Below are 18,796 nucleotides of genomic sequence, written 5' to 3'. Positions count from 1 at the left end.
GCCACTTCCCTATTCCAGATCCTCATCCTTCAAATCCAGACTGTCACTACAGCCACCTCCATTTATCTTCTGGTTGCTGCTCTTTAAAAACCTAATCCTGGAGGAAACACCTTATGTCTTCAACCCCCCCTCCCATTATGATGTAGAAACATAAAACTGGATATCAACTTCTTACTGTTTGAGCTCTTATTCAACTGTAAAACCAAAACAAATTTACAAATCAAATACAAAAGCACAAAACCAATAGTATGCAAAGTAACATTTAGTATCAGATGTTGTTCTTTGTTCTGCTGCTCACCCCATCGTTAAGGCACCAATGTTCTACTGGAAATTCCATGTGCCTGTACTGTCATGGGCACTGATGGCCAATTTTGCCACCATTTTCTATTATTGGGGCATTTACAAAACCATGGTTAGTATAATCAGTCACCAGGAAATTGGTCTTCACTTGACACAGTTGCATTGTTTACATATTAATTCCTCCTCTAATCTTTTCTCATCGGCTTGCAACAAAGTAATTTGGCTCCCTAAAGACAAATGCAGATATCAAACAAAACAAACAAACAAACAAACAAATGCAGATATCGGTAATGAAACCATGAGACCATATGGGAATACACAGTAATAAATCATCATCTATATAAGTCTTAATTTTCTTAGATAAACTTTTAAATATTTATAGCAACATTATTCACATGAAAAAAAAAAAAAAAGAAGCAACCCAAGTGTCCATCAGTGGATGAATGGATAAACCAAATGTGACATATACATACAAATGGGATATTATTCAGGCTTAAAAAGTAAAGGAATTCTTTATATAGTAGGGAAAAGACAGTCTCTTCAACAAATGGTTTTGGGAAAACCAGACAGCTCCATGCAGAAGAATGAAACTGGACAACTTTCTTATGCCACGCACAAAAATAAGCTCAAAATGGATTAACGACCTAAATGTGAGACTTGAAACCATAAAATCCACAGAGGAAAACATGGGCAATAACTTCTCTGATGTTGTCTATAGAAACATTTTTTTCTAAATATGTCTTCTTGAGCAAGGGAAGTGAAAGCAAAAATAAACTATTGGGACTACCCCAAAATAAAATGCTTTTGCACAGTGAAGGAAACAATGAACAAAACAAAAAGGCAATCAGTTGAATGAGAGAAGATATTTGCAAATGATACACCTGATAAGAATACCTAAATATATAAAGAACTTCTACAACTCAACACCAAAAAACACCCCCAAATAATCCTATTTAAAAATGGGCAGAGGAAGGGGTTACCATGGTGGAGGAGCAGGGGGACCCGAAGTTTGTCTCCTCCCTCAAATACAGCTAGATGGTTAAATCATTTTGACCACCTGAGAAATCAATCGGAGGTTCGAGAAAACAAATCCTGCAAGTCTACGAGTAGAAAAGCGGCCAACCATTTGGAAGGTAAAAGATGCAGAGACTTGTCGCCGGTGTGACAATGCCGAGGACTCAGCAGGACAGAGGCTACCACAAAGTACTGTAAGCAGTGCAGCCCGAATCAGAAGCTTTCCAAGTCGGCTTAGAGGCGCTCATGGGGGAAGCAGAGCAGAATGCTCTGAGGATCCCTGGGGTCCCAAGAAGAATGGGTGGCACCTAAGTGTTGCAAGGTTCCCAGGGGTAGGAGTGGGGACGGCAGCTGAGAACAGTTTAGGTGCTGGTTTTCTGCTCTGTGTTGCCATAAACTGCAAACTGCGGCCTGGTGGTGCAACGGCTTCCCCAGGAGGGGTCGGCGGGAGGCAGAGCACGGGGAGGCCCTCACCGGGAAGAACCGCACGTCTGCACCGTGGACGTCCCTAAAATTGGGAGCTTTGAGACTCAGCCGCGTGCCTGAGATAAAAATGCTCAGACACAGGTAGGGTCAACAGTGTTCTGCCGGGGAAACAAGAGTGACTGCTGCTCTCCTGGGAGGGCTTACTGAAGAGTGAGGGGTGGGAATCTTCAGCTCCTGGTTAGAGACCTGGGTGCCACCAGGTTCACCCTGCCCCATGTTGGTGAAAGGCTCGGGGGGGGGGGGGGGGGGGGGGAGCAAAACAGCGCGATTTGGTGGAGGCTGCAGCAGCTACACTAGGCCCTGCCTCCCCTGTGCCCTGGGGGTGCTGGTCCACCTGAGTCAGGCTGCAGCCCCCCCCCCCCCCCCGCCAGGAGGCCAGCACAGCTTGCTCTCACCAAGCTTCCTTTCCAGGGGGGCGGGGGGGGGAATAGTATCCAGCTTCCTGCATAATTTTATTCTTTAGCCTTTTTTTTAAGATTTTATTTATTTATTCATGAGAGACAGAGAAGGAGAGAGAGAGGGAGAGGGAGAGGGAGAGGGAGAGGGAGAGAGAGAGAGAGAGAGAGAGAGAGAGAGGCAGCAGAGGGAGAAGCAGGCTCCTTGAGGGGAGTCCAATGTGGGACTCGATCCCAGGACCTCGGGATCACTACATGAGCCAAAGGCAGATGCTCAACCACTGAGCCACCAAGATGTCCCTATTCTTTAGTCTTTTGTTATTTTTTTCAATTATTTTATTTTTAATTCTTTTCTTTTTAAATTATTTTTATATATATCTTATATTTTTTAAATTTAAAATTATAAAAAGTGTTTCCTTTTACTTGTATTTTATTTTTATACACATGTATTTTTTCTTCCTTTCTTATTTTGGGGTCTAGTTTCTTTTAACAAACAGACCAGAACACACCCAGGATCTAGTTTCTTTTGTTGTTGTAATTTTCTTTTTCTGTTTTTCTTTTCTATACAAAATGACGAGACAGAGAAATTCACCCCAAAAGGAAGAACAGGAGATAGTACTCACAGCCAGGGATATAATGAATATGGATATAAGTAATATGTCTGAACTAGAATTTAAAACAATAATTTTAAGATACTGATGGGCTTGAAAAAAGCTAGAAGATACTAGAGAATCCCTTACTGTAGAGAGAAAAGAAATAAAATCTAATCTGGTTATAATTAAAAATGCTATAGCTGAAATGCAATCCCAAGTGGAGGCCATAAAAATGAGGATGAATCAATCAGAAGAGTGAATCAGTGATATAGAAGGTTAAATTTTGGAAAACAATGAAGCTGGAAAAAGAGGGAAAGAAAACTAAAGATCACAAAAGTAGACTTAGGGAACTCAGAGATTCCATAAAGCAAAATAATATCCATATATTAGGAGTCCCAGAAGAAAAGCAGGAAAATGGGCAGGTTTATTTGAACAAATTATAACTGAGAACTTCTCTAATCTGGGGAAGAAAACAGGCATTCAAGTCCAAGAGGCACAGAAAACTTCCATCAAAATCAACAAAAAAAGGTCAATGCCATGACATATTATAGTGAAACTTCCAAATTGTAAATATAAAGAGAAAATCCTGAAAGCAGCTTGGGACAAGAGGTCCTTAACCTATAACAAGACCCAAAAGGCAGGCAGCAGACCTGTCCATAGAGACCTGGCAGGCCAGAAGGGACTAGCATGATATATTCATTGTGCGAAATAGGAAAAATATGCAGCAAGGAATACTTTATCCAGCAAGGCTTTCATTCAGAATAGAAGAAGAGATAGAGTTTCTAAGACAAACAAAAACTAAAGGAATTTGTGAATACTAAACTAGCCCTGCAAGAAATATTAAAGGGGACCCTTTGAGCATAAAGAGAGACCAAAAGAAACAAAGACCAGAAAGGCACAGAGACAATCTATAGAAACAGTGACTTTATATATTTTTTTAAAGATTTATTTATTTATTCATGGGAGACACAGAGAGAGAAAGGAGGGGGGCACAGACACAGGCAGAAGGAGAAGCAGGCTCCATGCAGGGAGCCAGACATGGGACTCGATCCCGGGTCTCCAGGGTCACACCCTGGGCTGAAAGTGGTGCTAAACCACTGCGCCACCAGGGCTGCCCAGAAACAGTGACTTTAGAGGTAAGACAATGGCACTACATTTATATCTTTCAATAATTACTCTGAATGTAAATTGTAAATGGAATAAATGCTCCAATCAAAAGGCATAAGGTATTAAAATGGATTTAAAAAAGTTGGCGTAGCCATCCTTGTATTAGATAAATTAGATTTTAAACTAAAGAATGTAATAAGAGACAAGCAAGGACACTATATCATAATAAAGGGGTCTACCCAACAATAAGATATAATAACTGTAAATATTTATGCCCCTAACTTGGGAGCAGCCAAATATATAAATCAGTTAATAATAAACTTAAACTCATTGATCATAATACAACAATAGTAGGGGACTTGAAGACCCCACTCACAGCAATGGACAGATAGATGATCTAAGCAGAAGCTCAACAAGGGAACAAGGGAATGAATGACACACTGGACCAGATGGATTTCACAGATATATTCAGAGCATTTCATCCTAAAGCATTTCATCCTATACACTTTTTTCAAGCACACATAGAACATTCTCCAGAATAGATCACATACTGGGTCACAACCCAGGATTCAATCAGTACAAAAAGACTGTGATCATACCATGCATCCTTTCAGACCACAATGCTTTAAAACTTGAAGTCAACCATAAGAAAAAATTTGGAAGGACTACAAATACATGGAGTTTAAAAAACACCCTACTAAAGAATAAATAGGTAAACCAGGAAATTAAAGAATTAAAAAAAAAACACATGGAAGCAAATGAAAATGAAAACATGACAGTTCAAAACCTTTGGGATGCAGCAAACGTTGTCCTAAGAGGAAAATATATAGCAATACAGGCCTTCCTCAAGAAGCAAGAAAAATCTCAAATACACAATCTAACTTTACATCTAAAGGAGCTGGAAAAAGAACAGCAAATAAAGCCTAAATGCAGCAGGAAAAGAGAAATAATAAAGATTAGAGTATAAATCAATGTTAAAGAAATTAAAAAAAAACAAGGAAACAGATCAACAAAACTAGGAGTTTGTTCTTTGAAAGGATTAACAAGACTGATAAACCCCTTATCAAAAAGAAGAGAAATGGCCCAAATAAATAAAATCATGAATGAAAGAGATCACAACCAACACTGAAGAAATACAATTATAAGAGAATATTATGAGCAATTACATACCAACAAATTAGGTGATCTGGAAGAAATGGATACATTCCTAGAAACATCTAAACTACCAAAACTGAAACAGGAAGAAATAGAAAATCCAAACAGAGACATAACCAGCAAAGAAATTGAATCACTAATCAAAAATCTCCCAACAAACAACAGTCCAGGTCCAGATGGCTTCCTGGGGGAATTCTAACAAACATTTAAATAATTAACACCTATTCTTCTGAAACTGCTCCAAAAACAGAGATGAAGGAAAACTTCCAAACTCTTTCTATGAGGCCAGTATTACCTTGATCCCAAAACCACACAGAGACCCCACAAAAAGGAGAATTCCAGAACAATATCCCTGATAAACATGGATGCAAAAATTCTCAGCACGACACTAGCTAATAGGATCCAACAGTACATTAAAAGGATTATTTGCCATGACCAAGTGGGATTTATTCCTTGGCTGCAGGGGTGGTTCAACATCTGCAAAGCAATAAACATGATACACCACATTAATAAAAGAGAGGATGGGATCCCTGGGTGGCGCAGCGGTTTGGCGCCTGCCTTTGGCCCAGGGTGCGATCCTGGAGACCCAGGATCGAATCCCACGTTGGGCTCCCGGTGCATGGAGCCTGCTTCTCCCTCTGCCTGTGTCTCTGCCTCTCTCTCTCTGTGTGTGACTATCATAAATAAATAAAAATAAAAAAAAATAAATAAAAGAGAGGATAAGATCCTCTCAATAGATGAAGAAAAAGCATGTGACAAAATATGGCATCCTTTATTAAAATCCTCCACAATGTAGGGGTAGAGGGACATACCTCAACATCATAAAGGCCATCTATGAAAGATCCACAGGTAATATCATCTTCAGTGGGGAAAAACTGAACTTTTCCCCTACAGTCGGGAACACGATGGGGATGTCCACTCTCACCACTGTTATTCAACAGAGTACTAGAAGTCCTGGCCTCAGCAATCAGACAAGAAGAAGAAATAAAAGGCATCCAAATCAGCAAAGAAGTCAAACTTTCACTCTTCACAGAAGATATGATCTCTGTGTAGAAAACTTGAAAGACTCCACCAAAAAATTGCTAGAACTGATACAGGAATTCGGCAACGTTGCAGGATATAAAATCAATGCACAGAAGTCTACACGCTAACAAGCAGCAGAAAGAAAAATCCTTTGCTTTGGCTTCTCCCATCTGAAAAACACTCTTCCTTTGGCTTATATTATTCAATGCTTCCATTCGTTAAGTCCCTTCTCTTCACACAAAAGCCCAGACTCAAGGACTTCTCCCAACACCAAAGGGTGTCAATACTCTTCTTTTAGAATTAGTCACACCTTTTAATTGTATCACTTATTCTCTCACTCAACATTTATCGAGTGTGTGTCATATGTATGACCATGTGCTAGACCCTGAATCGAGTGTTATGTCTTCTGCTTTTTATCTCTCTTGTAGCCCCTTGTACTTTTCACACGTTTACTGCAGTGGTTTGGATGATGCTTTAACGGCTTGTCCTGTCACATGCCACATAGGGACAGCAAATTTTAAACTACTGAAATCAAAAATAGTATAAACGTAGGACTTGCCTAAAGTACCAGGATGTTTTACTGATGGTGGTAGGTTGTTTTCTGTAAGTTTTAAAAAGCAGCTGTCAGTACTATTAGGGTTTGAGGACTGAGCTCAATAGGGATTATGTAGTAGGAGATCTTAGTCCTTGTTATTGGAAGTTTCTATGACAATAGCAGTAATGTCATTTGGTCATGAATGCCTGTGATGAGAGCATCAAGAACAGGTACTATCTCCAAAGTTCCCCTTAAATATGATTTACCTAACAGACATCTGCACAAACACAAATAACTTTATTCACATGTTAGAACAGTGTTTGAGTAGACACTGTTTTAAGGACACTTAATACAATCAATTTCTTGAACTCAGATTTGAGTTTTCAAAAAAAACTATATTCAATCTCTGGGTATTTTACTCACAGAATTTTGCATGTAGCCCACTTCTTTCTGCACAAAGGTAAAATACTATTTGTATTTGCTTAATTCCCCATATTTTGCTGTTTCAACATGATCTTGTAACCCCAGTCATTTCATTGTTAGTCTAAGCTTATATTTCTTTCACTCTCAGCTTTTTTTTTTTTTTTTTTTGAGCTCATTTTCTCTCTTTATGTTGTCGAGTATAGCTTCGAGGTGCTGGGTATTCCTTTCCAAGGTCCACAACAATTACCTCCCTAGAAAATGTCACTCCTTTTAAAGGTCTTTTCTGGTTTTCAACAACTGAATGAGTTTTAGTGAGAGGTATGGGTGGTTTTTGGATATCGTCATCCTGCAAGAGAATGGAACAAACAGTATAAATGATCAATTTATGAAGGCAACAAGTTCCGCTTTAAAAAACATTATATTTTTAGTTTCGTTTATATCTAAATTAAATATAGAAACATTGTGAGAAACAGAAGATGTGTTTCTAAATGACACAGGAAAGCAGTGATAATCCATCATGATCTCATTTTCATATTTCTATGGTTATAAAAGAGCCCCCTGAACCATCGTTCTGCCTCTGGGCATGGGCCTTGTGTTGAGGGAAGATGTGAACTGTTCCTATCATAGGGTCCCAACAGGGAGCTCATGAAGGTCCAGGCAATGTTTGTGTGCTGTTGTACAAGGAGCCTGGAACCAGAACAGGGACATGGGGTCTGATCCTGAGCTTGGCCGCGGTGGAGGAATGACCTTGCACAATTCATCCCATTTTCTCATTTGTAACATGAGAAGCCTGGATCCCTAGATGATCTCCAAGGACTCCGCCAGCTCTAAAATCCTAGGATTCTGAGAAAAGCAAAATGAAGGGGAATCATTAAGACCACCACAAATGTAAGAGTGAAGAATGAGAAAGTATCTAGATTTGGATGGAATACATAACTAGTTTAATAACATGAACTAAGAAGAATGGTTTAGATGATTGCAGACATTGTGCTCCTTCTAGAAACAAACTTAAGTTTCAAGCAAGACTAGCTCATTGCACCTAGCCAAATTATTTACCACTTTTTCAAAGAAAGGAATTCTGAACTGGACCTTGGGAGGAGAAAAGCCCATCACCTCTTCGCCATTCCCTTTAACATTCTTACATTCTTAGGCTTTTGCATCTCTTTCATTTTGTCTTCGTCTTCCATCTCCTCTTTGTTTTCTAAGGGTGTGTCCGCCACGTCTTTACTCCGTCTCTGGACAAGAATGCCAGGCCTCGTGGGTGCATTCAAGTCGATGATTTGTGTTACGAGAGTCCTAGATAATCAGCAGGATTTTAAAAATTCATGCATGTTAGCCACCATCATCACACCCCAAAATGTCTTTCTATCACATTCTATGATACAGACTTACTTTTCTTTTTTTATAATTTTTTTTAATAATTTTTTTTTATGATAGTCACACACAGAGAGAGAGAGGCAGAGACACAGGCAGAGGGAGAAGCAGGCTCCATGCACCGGGAGCCCGACGTGGGATTCGATCCCGGATCTCCAGGATCGCGCCCTAGGCCGAAGGCAGGCGCTAAACCGCTGCGCCACCCAGGGATCCCCCCAGACTTACTTTTCTTGGTCTCCTGTATTGTTTGTCTCCACATTAGCAGCAGCTACACATTCTTCACCTCCATTACCATCTGTACAAGGAACTTTTTCTGTCTCTTCAACTTTGCTTTGGGAACTGAAAACAAATAAGTAGAAAATTCAGAAGAGAATGGTCGTGATTTACTTGGTAGGGAACTTCACTTTTAAACAGGAAATTAGAATTTCTAAAATTCTGAAGTGGAAAAAGTAAATAGCTATAGCATTATTTGCTCTATTTTAAATTGATTTATATTATTTCTAGATACATTTGCTAGTGTGACTTGAAATCTGATCCCAATTTATCAGCATGGATTTATACCATTTATATAAAAAAACCACCAATAAAAAGAAGATGCAAACGAAGCAAATTAGAAGGAGGATGAAGAAAGTGATTGCTGTGGTTTCAAAGCTCATAGGCTTAGCTAGAAGACTTGTCCACTCTCACAATCACAGGTTGTACAAATATTCTTTTCCAGCTTAGTTTGAATGTAGTTTTCTTGTTCTTTAAGTTTTCTAGAAACAGAAGAATAAAAGGCTATTTTTCATTGTTCTTTTGATCAGCTTCATAAAAGATGCTGTGCTTGTTTTGATGAAGTTGACTCACACTGGCAAATTTTTAATTTCTCTCCATAAATGTGGTGGGGTCTGAGGTGGTTAGAGGGGAGACTGAGCTGGGACACGTGTGATCACTCAGCTCATCTCCCCTCACCCCAAAAACTATCAGAATCCAGAGGAAAGGAATTGGAGCAGCTGGAGCCAAGCCCAGCTCCCCATTCTTCTCTCTTCAGTGACATCACAGAATCATAGAACGGTTTAGTTAGAAAGACCAGAGTGTCAGCCCAACCCTATCTGTTGCCTGGAGTTAGAACTAAAAAACTCTCCTCTGGGTTGCCATCTCACTGTCCTCTCCTATCAGAGGGCTGGGGTGAAGGCCGTGTGGCACCATCCTGGCCACTCTTTGGATGAGGATTTTCTTCCTGCTTTCCAAACACCAGGTTTCCTTTCTTAACCCGAGCCTGTTTCTCTTACTGATTCTTTCACAATGAACTAGTCCCACTTCCTTTTTTTATTTTTATTTTATTTTTTTAAGAAAATTTTTTTTGTTTTTTTTTTTCTTTTATTTATTTATGATAGGCACACAGTGAGAGAGAGAGAGGCAGAGACACAGGCAGAGGGAGAAGCAGGCTCCATGCACTGGGAGCCCGACGTGGGATTCGATCCTGGGTCTCCAGGATCGCGCTCTGGGCCAAAGGCAGGCGCTAAACCACTGCGCCACCCAGGGATCCCCCCACTTCCTTTTTTTAAAAAAAATTTGATTTATTTATTTATTCATGAGACACACACACACACACACACACACACACACACAGAGGCAGAGACACAGGCAGAAGGAGAAGTAGGCTCCACTCAGGGAGCTTGATGTGGGACTCGATCCCAGGACTCAGGATCACAACTTGGGCCTAAGGCAGGTGCTAAACCACTGAGCCACCCAGGCGTCCCATTCCCACTTCCTTCTTATGAAATCCCTCTCAATAGTAATCAACTTACCTCCTAATGGATGCTCTCCAAACTAAAGAGCCCATGTCCTTCTAATACTATATCACTGGACCCACTTCCTGGACAAATAAGCAAACTGGTAACTCTAGAAGCCATGGCTGAGGAAGCAGGAGCAGAGCAAGATGAGCAGAGTCAAGATGACCCCACTTCCAACCTAACTTTCAGGTCAGTGAGTGATGCCCATGACAGGAAGGGGGAGGGAGGAGCTAGGGTTTTCTGAGAAGCAAAGGAAGGTACAATGGAAAATGGTAGCTGCTGCAAACCACATCTTAAAAAATGAGAAAATGAGCTCTGGGGGTCTCTGGGCTGGACTTTCAGAAGGGCAAGGACTGTGGTGTTATACCTTTGGATACTCCACCAGGTCAGGACCTACGAATCCCATAAATGTTGAATGGATGGGTCTGTGTGTGGCATGTATGTAAGGACAAGTAAGAGCTTGTTGGAGGGCTCAGGCCATGCCTGATTTTTACGAACATGTCAACATCTGAGCCACTCCTGGAAGAGTGAACAGAATTTACAGATGCCTCCTCAAGACTCCCAGATGAGGACTCAGAATCCATCTCATTCTCCTTACTCTATACTGCTGCTAGACTAAGACTTTTAGGACCCAAATCTTCCCATGTCTCATGTACACATAAAGGATTTTTCTGAGAGATGGGAATATTTTAGATCTACTGTTGGCTACACAGATCTAGACGTATGTAAAAACCCCGAAAACTGTATCCTTAAGACTAGTGTATCTTGTGTCATCTACTGCATGGATATTATACTGAATAGAAATGGAAAAGGGGCCCTATCCCCATACTGAGTTTGAGTAGGTGTGGTTCCATGAGTAGTGCTGGACTGCAGTGCACCGCTGCTAGTGGGTCCTGTCTCCAAGACTATTTACCAGACACAGTCTGAGGCCAGAGACCTTTAGCAACAAGTAAGGGCTGATAAGACTATCATAAGGGCGTTCCTTCCCTGAATATAACTTGGGAATCAATGTCTTAAATTTATGTATAGTTAACACAATTCTGAAAAGTGGAAGGTTATCCGACTTTGCTCCCTAAATCACATTTTAAATGCACTGCTGCACTGTAAGTCTGTGATACCATGATATTCAAAGATGGGTTCCAGAGCCTAACAAAGTACACCTGGCACATAGGTGTCTGCTCAAAATTATATGATGGTGGGAAATTACAACCAATTCTACAGAAATAAAAAATATTCTAAGAGAGTACTATGAACAATTAAATGCTGACAAACTGAATAACTCAGATGAAATGGAAAACTTTCTAGAAACACAAAACCTGTTAAGACAGAATCATGAAGATACAGGAAATCTGCATAGAACTATAAGGAGACTGAATCAATAATCAAAACCTCCCAACAAAGAAAATCCCTGGACCAGATGTTTTCAAAAAGGAATGTTATCAAACATCTAAAGAACTAACCAATCTTTTTCAAATTCTCCAAATAACTGAAAAAAGGGAAACACTTTGTAACTCATTCTATGAGGCCAGCATTACCCAGATACCAAAGCCAAAGACACTACCAAAAAAAAAAAAAAAAAAAAAGGCTAAAAGACTGATATCCCTTATGAAGACTAAGGCAAAAATCCTCAACAAAGTACTAGCAAACTGAATTTAGCAGCATATTAAAAGGATTAGACACCATGACAAAGTGGAGTTTATTCCACAAATGCAAGGATGATTCAACATACAAAAATCTACATTAAGAGAATGAACAGGAGAAAAACATATGATCATCTCAACGGATTCAGAAAGGCATTTGGCATCATTTAACATCCTTTTCATGATGAAAAACATTAAACTAGGAATAGAAGGAAACTACCCCAATATAATAAAGGCGATATATAGAAACCCGCAGCTAACATCATACTCAACGGTGAAAAAGTATTTTCAAATCATTTGTCTGATAATGGATTAATATCCATAATAAATAAGGAACTCTTAAAACTCAACAATAAAAAACCCAATTCAAAAATGGGCAAAAGACTTGCACAGACATTTCTCTAAAGAAGATATGCAAATGGACAGTAAGCACATGAAAAGATGCTCAACATCACTAATCATTAAGGAGCAAGTCAAAACCACAATGGGATAACCACTTCATAGCCATTAATAAAGCTATTATTAAAAAGAAAAGAAAACAAGTGCTAGTCAGAATGTGGAGAAATTGGAACCCTTGTGTATGGTTGTGAGAATGTAAAAATGGTGCAGCCCCTGTGGGAAGCAGTATGGCAGTTCCTCAAATAACTAAATATAGAGTTCCAAATGACTCAGCAGTTCCACTTCTGGGCATCTATGAAAGGTAAGTGAAGGAGGGACTAGAACAGATATTTGTGCACCCATGTCCACAGAAGCACTATTCACAACAGCCCAAAGGTAGAAACAACCCAAGTTGGAATATATTATTCAGCTTTAAAAAGGAATGAAATTCTGATACATGTTACACATGGATGAAGCTTGAAGGCATGATGCTAAGTGAAGGATACATATTGTATGATTCCACTTCTATCAAGTACCTGCAATAGTCAAATTCAGAGACACAGAAGGTAGAACCATGATTATCAGGCTCTGGGCTGAGGGGGGACATGGTGGGCTATTGTTTAATGGATACAGTTTAAACTTGGGATGATGAGAAAGTTCTGGAGACAGATGGTGGTGGTGACTGCACAGCAACATAAATGTCCTTAAGCCACTGAACTGCGTACTTAGAAATGGCAAAAGAAAAAAAAAGGTAAATTTTGTATTATATATATTTATCACAATTTTAAAAACTGACTTGTGGAACAGAGGAAAGGGAGGCCATCTGTAAAGGGGCCTGGTATGTGGCAAGCACTGGAAAAAGAAAACCAGCACATGGAAATCCTGTTTCTATCTCCACCCTCTTGCTCAGTTTGTTTCCCCTGTGAATGCCCAACGCCGACCTCAGCCCTTTACCTGTCCCCACCTCCCCACCCTGCTCTTCCATGATTCCATCACCAGCCCCTGGGCTCCTTCTCGCTTTCTCGCAGCTGTCACTTCAGCTCAGTGATAACACCTTGTCACCTGCCTGCATCCCGAACTTGTGCTTTGTGTAGCTCCAGCCGCAGGCCAGCTGGGGAGTGGCAGGGTCTTTCACACTCTTTGTCATGTCCTACCTCCTGCCCCATTTATTCCTCATCCTCCAGCTCCCAGAACCCTAAAAATGTCCCTCCTCTTATCAAAACCTGCTTTCTAATCCTTCGAACCAAGAATGCCCAATAGACACTAAAAGTTTCTCCAAATTGGTTTCTTAACAGGACGTAAAAGCAAGACAGAGCAGGCTTTCAGAGTCTTTGGAGCAAGAAGGACTCCTCTAGTGCTCCTCACATCTGCCACGTTGGGGTCAGATATCCACTCCTTCTAGGGCCAGCGGTCTGCCCTGTCCCCCACTCCCGCCTTCGGGCTCCTTGTGGGGAGTAGCCAAAGTGTAGGCCCTGCCGGAGGCCGAATCTGCAGCACACTGTGTTCCAGCTGGGTACATGGTGTGTGCGAGTCCCCAGCGACCTCCCCGAGGCCTTGACCCATGAAATCTGGTGATCTCCTCCAACAAAAGCATGATCCCTGAATTACAGGATCACAGCAAGGACATTCAGGGGACCTACACGTCACAGCTGCCTGAATGTGAAAACCAGGGGAGCACACAGGACCCAGGCCTGCCCATCAGAACAGTGCACAGTGCAGGAGTCAACATGTGATCTAATCAGCTCAGTTAATCTCCAAGTCAAGACAGGTGCAGAGCCTACCAGCAAAGAGAGCAGGGTTGAGCGATACAGAGAGAGACAAATTACAAATGACTCTGCTTAATCTGACGATGCCGGAAGTCTTGATTTTTTTTTCACTGTGGCCTGGAAGCTGTAAGTTGTGTGAACTGATGCCTTTCCTTTTTGGCTTTACTGGTTTGAGTGGGGCTCATGTGTCCTGCAATCCAGGATTCCTAACCCAACACACTCCTTAATAGCCCCCTGGCTCCATTTATAAACCCCTTGACATAAGTGATTCTTTTATTTCACCTTTCACAAGGCAAAGGACTGGGAAACAAAGAATCTATAGAAAAACAAATAGACTTATATGTACAAAAAGGTGCCTAGAGGGATGCCTGGGTGGCTCAGTGGTTGAGCGTCCTCTGCCTTTGGCTCATGGTGTGATCCTGGGATCCTAGCAGGAAGCCTGCTTCTCCCTCTGCCTGTCTCTCACGAATAAATAAATAAAATCTTAAAAAAAAAAAAAAAGATGTCTAGGGTCAGTTATAATGAGAGAAAGCAAATTGGAACTACACTGAGGTATTTTTTTTTTACTCAACAGATTGGCAAACAATGAAATATCTGGCGATATGCTCTATATAGAAAGATGTGGGGAAACTGGTTTCATAGTGTTTATAATAATGGTAAGTTTAACAAAGTATATATATATATAGTGATTCTAATTTTTTAAAGATTTATTATTATTTTTTTAATATTTATTTATTCATGAGAGACATACAGAGAGAGAGAGGGAGAGACACAGGCAGAGGGAGAAGCAGGCCCTATGCAGGGAGCCCGACGTGGGACTTGATCCCGGGTCTCCAGGATCACGCCCCGGGCTGAAGGTGGCTCTAAACTGCTGAGCCACCTGGGCTGCCCCAAAAGATTTATTATGTTGAGAGAGTGAGCAAGGGGAGGAGGGGCCGTGATAGAGGGAGGAAGAGAATCTCAAGCAGACTCCCCACTGAACGTGGAGCACCTCCCATGCCCTGATCCTGAGATCATGACTTGAGCCAAAACCAAGACTCAGACACTTAACTGACTGAGCCACCGAGGCACCCTATGATTCTAAGTCTTTTAAAGTCATAAAAATACATATGTGTTTCCTCAAAATGTTAACATTTCCCCAATGTTTTTCAATGATGTTCAAAAAGATGATTTTTTAAAAATACCTATACACTTTTCTAGTTTATAGAAGCATTACAATTGTTTACTTATTGTTGATCTGTTTTATAAATGGCATTGATGGTCATATTTATATATAAATATATTAATTAAACTCTGATAAATATTAATCTTCACTTTTATTTTCAAAAGTTTATTGACTTCTGGCTCTTTTATTTTTTATTTTTGGCTCTATCTTTTAAATCTTATCCACTTTGTTTCACTGTTTTAGGGCCCCAAATATCTTACTTTTAAAAAACGTTTTATTTAAATTTTTAAATTTTTTTTAAAAAAGATGTGGATCGTGGGCACATCTGAGAGGGTGGACCCATGAATTTTTTTAACTGGGCCAAATCACAAGTACTTCTAGGACTAGGCACCAACACCTGCAACTTGCTACAGTGATAGACCTTGGCTTAGTGATAGCCTTAGCAACCAATTACATTTAGTCAAGAATAGTTTTCTGCCACCAACACCAATCAAAATTCTTTGTAAACAACCTATACAAGCATTCCCTTTTTGTCTTTAAAAACCCCTGACTTTTGGTGACAGGCGGTAGCTCTATTTGTGGTGAGCATAGCATAACCTATAGACTTGTCGGACCACTATGCTGTACACCTGAAAACTAATGTAACATTGTGTGTCAACTATACATCCCTGAAAAATAATAAAAACATTAAAACTCCTTAATTTTGCTCCCTGGGGTGACAATATTTGGGAAGCTGCCAAAATCTGTGTACACTGAAATTTGCAATTCTTTGATTCCAAACAAATGCTTTTGCTTAATTATTAGCCCCCTGACGATTTTAGATTGAGAGCCTATTTTTTTCTACTGGGTTGCTGTTAGATATGTTTTACAATGAATATTTAATATATTTACATTCATAAAAAAACGATTCAAGAAAAAAAGAAAGAAAAGACGTTAAACTCCAGTCACAAAAACAAGTCTACTAACCTTTTGTCCACAAATTTGGAATCTGGCCAAAGAGGGATCCACAAACATTCTGTGACCATGTCCACAGGAGCTGGGACCCCCTCAGCGCATCCTGGGAAGAGTCTCACCTGAATCAGAACACCTGTGCGCTCAAGTGCATTTGATTCCTAAGGGAAAATGAGCGTGCACATGCTCTCAACAGCCCCTTCCTAAGGAGATGGGTTGTGTAGGCTCAGGAACCTGTGCGCCCGCAGACTCTCCACAATGAGTCGAAGGTGTTCGCTGCTGATGTAAAAGTATTTTCAATGGAGTTGCAGACAGAGTTGTGATTAGGGTGGATTTTAAGAGTGAACAAGAATCAGGAGAAGCCTTCAAACTAGGCTAAAGACTTTCCTAAAAATGCTCTTCCTGGGAGCATGCCTGTGTTGTGGGCACAGCTTCTCCTTTCCCACTGCAGCTTTCACATCACCTTTCTCCCTTTTTACAAAAGAAAGGCATTGCTCTCTTCCTCCTCCTCTAACGAAGGCGCATTGTCCCAGGGTGTCAAAACGTCCAGTGAGGATGAGCAGCAGGGCAGGTCAAAACATTGGCATGGAACTGAGAGAGCAGTAACTCCAAGAAACTATTTTTGAAATTCTGATGTTTTCTTATTCTTTGCTTTCAACCAGATTGAAGGAGAACCTAGTTGTCAGTCTGCAGATGATAATGTGATGATAGGTCACACAATGTCAGTTTTGGCATTCAGAGCCCAAAGAAATGACTAATATTGGTATAACAAAATCTCTTCTACTTCTGTCTACTTAGTTATGTGAAGAAGTTTCTTATCACATATAAATGAAAAACCAGGATATTATTGATGCTGAGCCCTGTCATTCTGAGCAATGAGTTATCCTCAAGAATTAAAGCCAATTGAAAAAAGTCCATTCATTTCATTAAGATAGCATTTCCAATAAAATTTTACTTTAATGTGATTTTTATCAGTTGTATATTAATATTATAATAAATCCACAAGACATTAACTTTTAGAGACTTCTGGTCATAGGAAAAATTTTAATTTCAAGTACTTTTCTTTTTCAGAGATGTATGATAGGGTAAATGAATAAAAGACTTTGAAGCATAAAATATATTACATTAGGATAAATTTTTGTGAGGGAAATGAATTAGAACTAGGAGTTAAAGTAGAAAAGGAATGATGTAAAATTTGTAGAAGACTTAGTGGATGATGAGTATCAAATTGTATTTAGATTTATTTTAAATAAAAGATTAAATTAAAGATTGATGTGACTGTTAAAACACAAATATTTACAATATTCTGGAAATTACAGCTTTTGCAACTATTTAAACGTAAAAAATTTTAATGTTAACTTAAAATGTGCCAAGAAAGTACATAACTTTACAAAATTCTAGGGTGCGGTAAGCAATAGACTTTGAAGACTACTACTAAGGAGCTGTCCTTTCAAGCTTGGCTGTGACAGAGGATACAGAAATAGGAGAGTAGCTGAAGGATAAATGTAGGGTCAAGAGAGAGATGTTATAAAGTATGAGATTACGCATGCTTATGGATGGGAGTGTAAGGGAGGAAAAATTCTTTACTCTTTAGCATCTCCAGCTGGGTCTAAGAATTAAACTGATGTAAAACAGATTAGCAGGAGAAAGGCATACAAGTTTTATTTTCACATGTTCATGTGGACCTTCACAAGAAAATGAAGGCCAGAAGAAGTGACCAGACCAGAAAGCTCTTAAGAATACATTTGGGAAGAAATGACAAGGAGTTTGGGCAACAAGCAGAAAATTGTAGGAAAGTGACTAGGAGTTAATGGGGAGAGAGGCAGCAAAACTAGTGGAAGGAGAGTCACTTTAGTAAGTTGGTAGAGATGTGTGTCAACATGGATTCCCAGTCTCTGGTGATAAGGCTGCTTTCTTCTCTGTTACAGGGAGGGTATCTTTCTCATGGAAGTTTTATGTCCTGTTTTTAAGTAGATAAAGCTTGGTCAGAGAGCCTTTCCTGCATCTGCTGTTTTTCAAGTGCCTTCGGCTCAAAATAAAATGTCAAGGTGGCATTGTTTGGGGTAGCATGTTCTGAACTCCCTCAGGAGTGATCTGTTAGAGCTGACGCAGGAGAAGGGAGTGAAGTTCTTAGGAAGGTGAGAGACAAAGCCATCCAGAGCAGAGGCAGAGTGGCTGACCAGTCAACTTTGGTACAAGATGAAAAGGAGAGGGTGGCTGCAGGTGTAGGTAAATCATAGACATGGTGGAAGGAGATGAAATAGTCTACCTTTTTTTGATAGGAAATGGAATGAAATAGGGCATCAGCTGAGAGGGGTGTGGGCTGTGAGAAGTGAGTGGTTACAAAATGTTAAAAAGCAGAAGACAAATGTATGCAAGCCTAAGATGATCTGAAATCTACATTTATAAACTACATAGACCACCAAATGTTTTTGCTTTACAGAAAGGAATAGTAGTTAAGGTGATTCAAGGTGTTCTTACCTAGAAAAAAATTAAAATGAAAAAAATTTTAAAGATTTTTAAAATTTATTCATAAGAGACAGAGAGAGGGGGTTGGGGCAGAGGGAGAAGTAGGCTCCATGCAGGGAGCCCGACTTGGGACTGGATCCTGGGTCTCCAGGATCAGGCCATGGGCCGAAGGTGGCGCTAAACTGCTGAGCCACCCGGGCTGCCCTAAAATGAAATTTTTTCCTATTATCCAACCTTGTAAAAATAT

At 40.1% G+C, this 18,796-nt stretch overlaps 1 protein-coding gene across 1 annotated transcript; it reads right to left on the bottom strand.

The window, feature by feature from the left end:
- Positions 1–7,203: 7,203 nt before the first annotated feature.
- Positions 7,204–9,061, bottom strand: CUNH2orf74 (chromosome unknown C2orf74 homolog). Its single transcript, XM_055329179.1, has 4 exons — positions 8,967–9,061; positions 8,631–8,744; positions 8,174–8,327; positions 7,204–7,377 (listed from the first exon to the last, which is right to left on the bottom strand). Exons 1-4 carry the CDS (start codon positions 9,059–9,061, stop codon positions 7,204–7,206), a joined length of 537 nt encoding a protein of 178 aa, XP_055185154.1.
- Positions 9,062–18,796: the final 9,735 nt, after the last annotated feature.

This window comes from Nyctereutes procyonoides, unplaced genomic scaffold (genome assembly GCF_905146905.1).
Source record: "Nyctereutes procyonoides isolate TBG_1078 unplaced genomic scaffold, NYPRO_anot_genome, whole genome shotgun sequence".
Lineage (NCBI taxonomy): Eukaryota > Metazoa > Chordata > Mammalia > Carnivora > Canidae > Nyctereutes > Nyctereutes procyonoides.
This window is presented reverse-complemented; position numbering and strand designations above follow the sequence as displayed.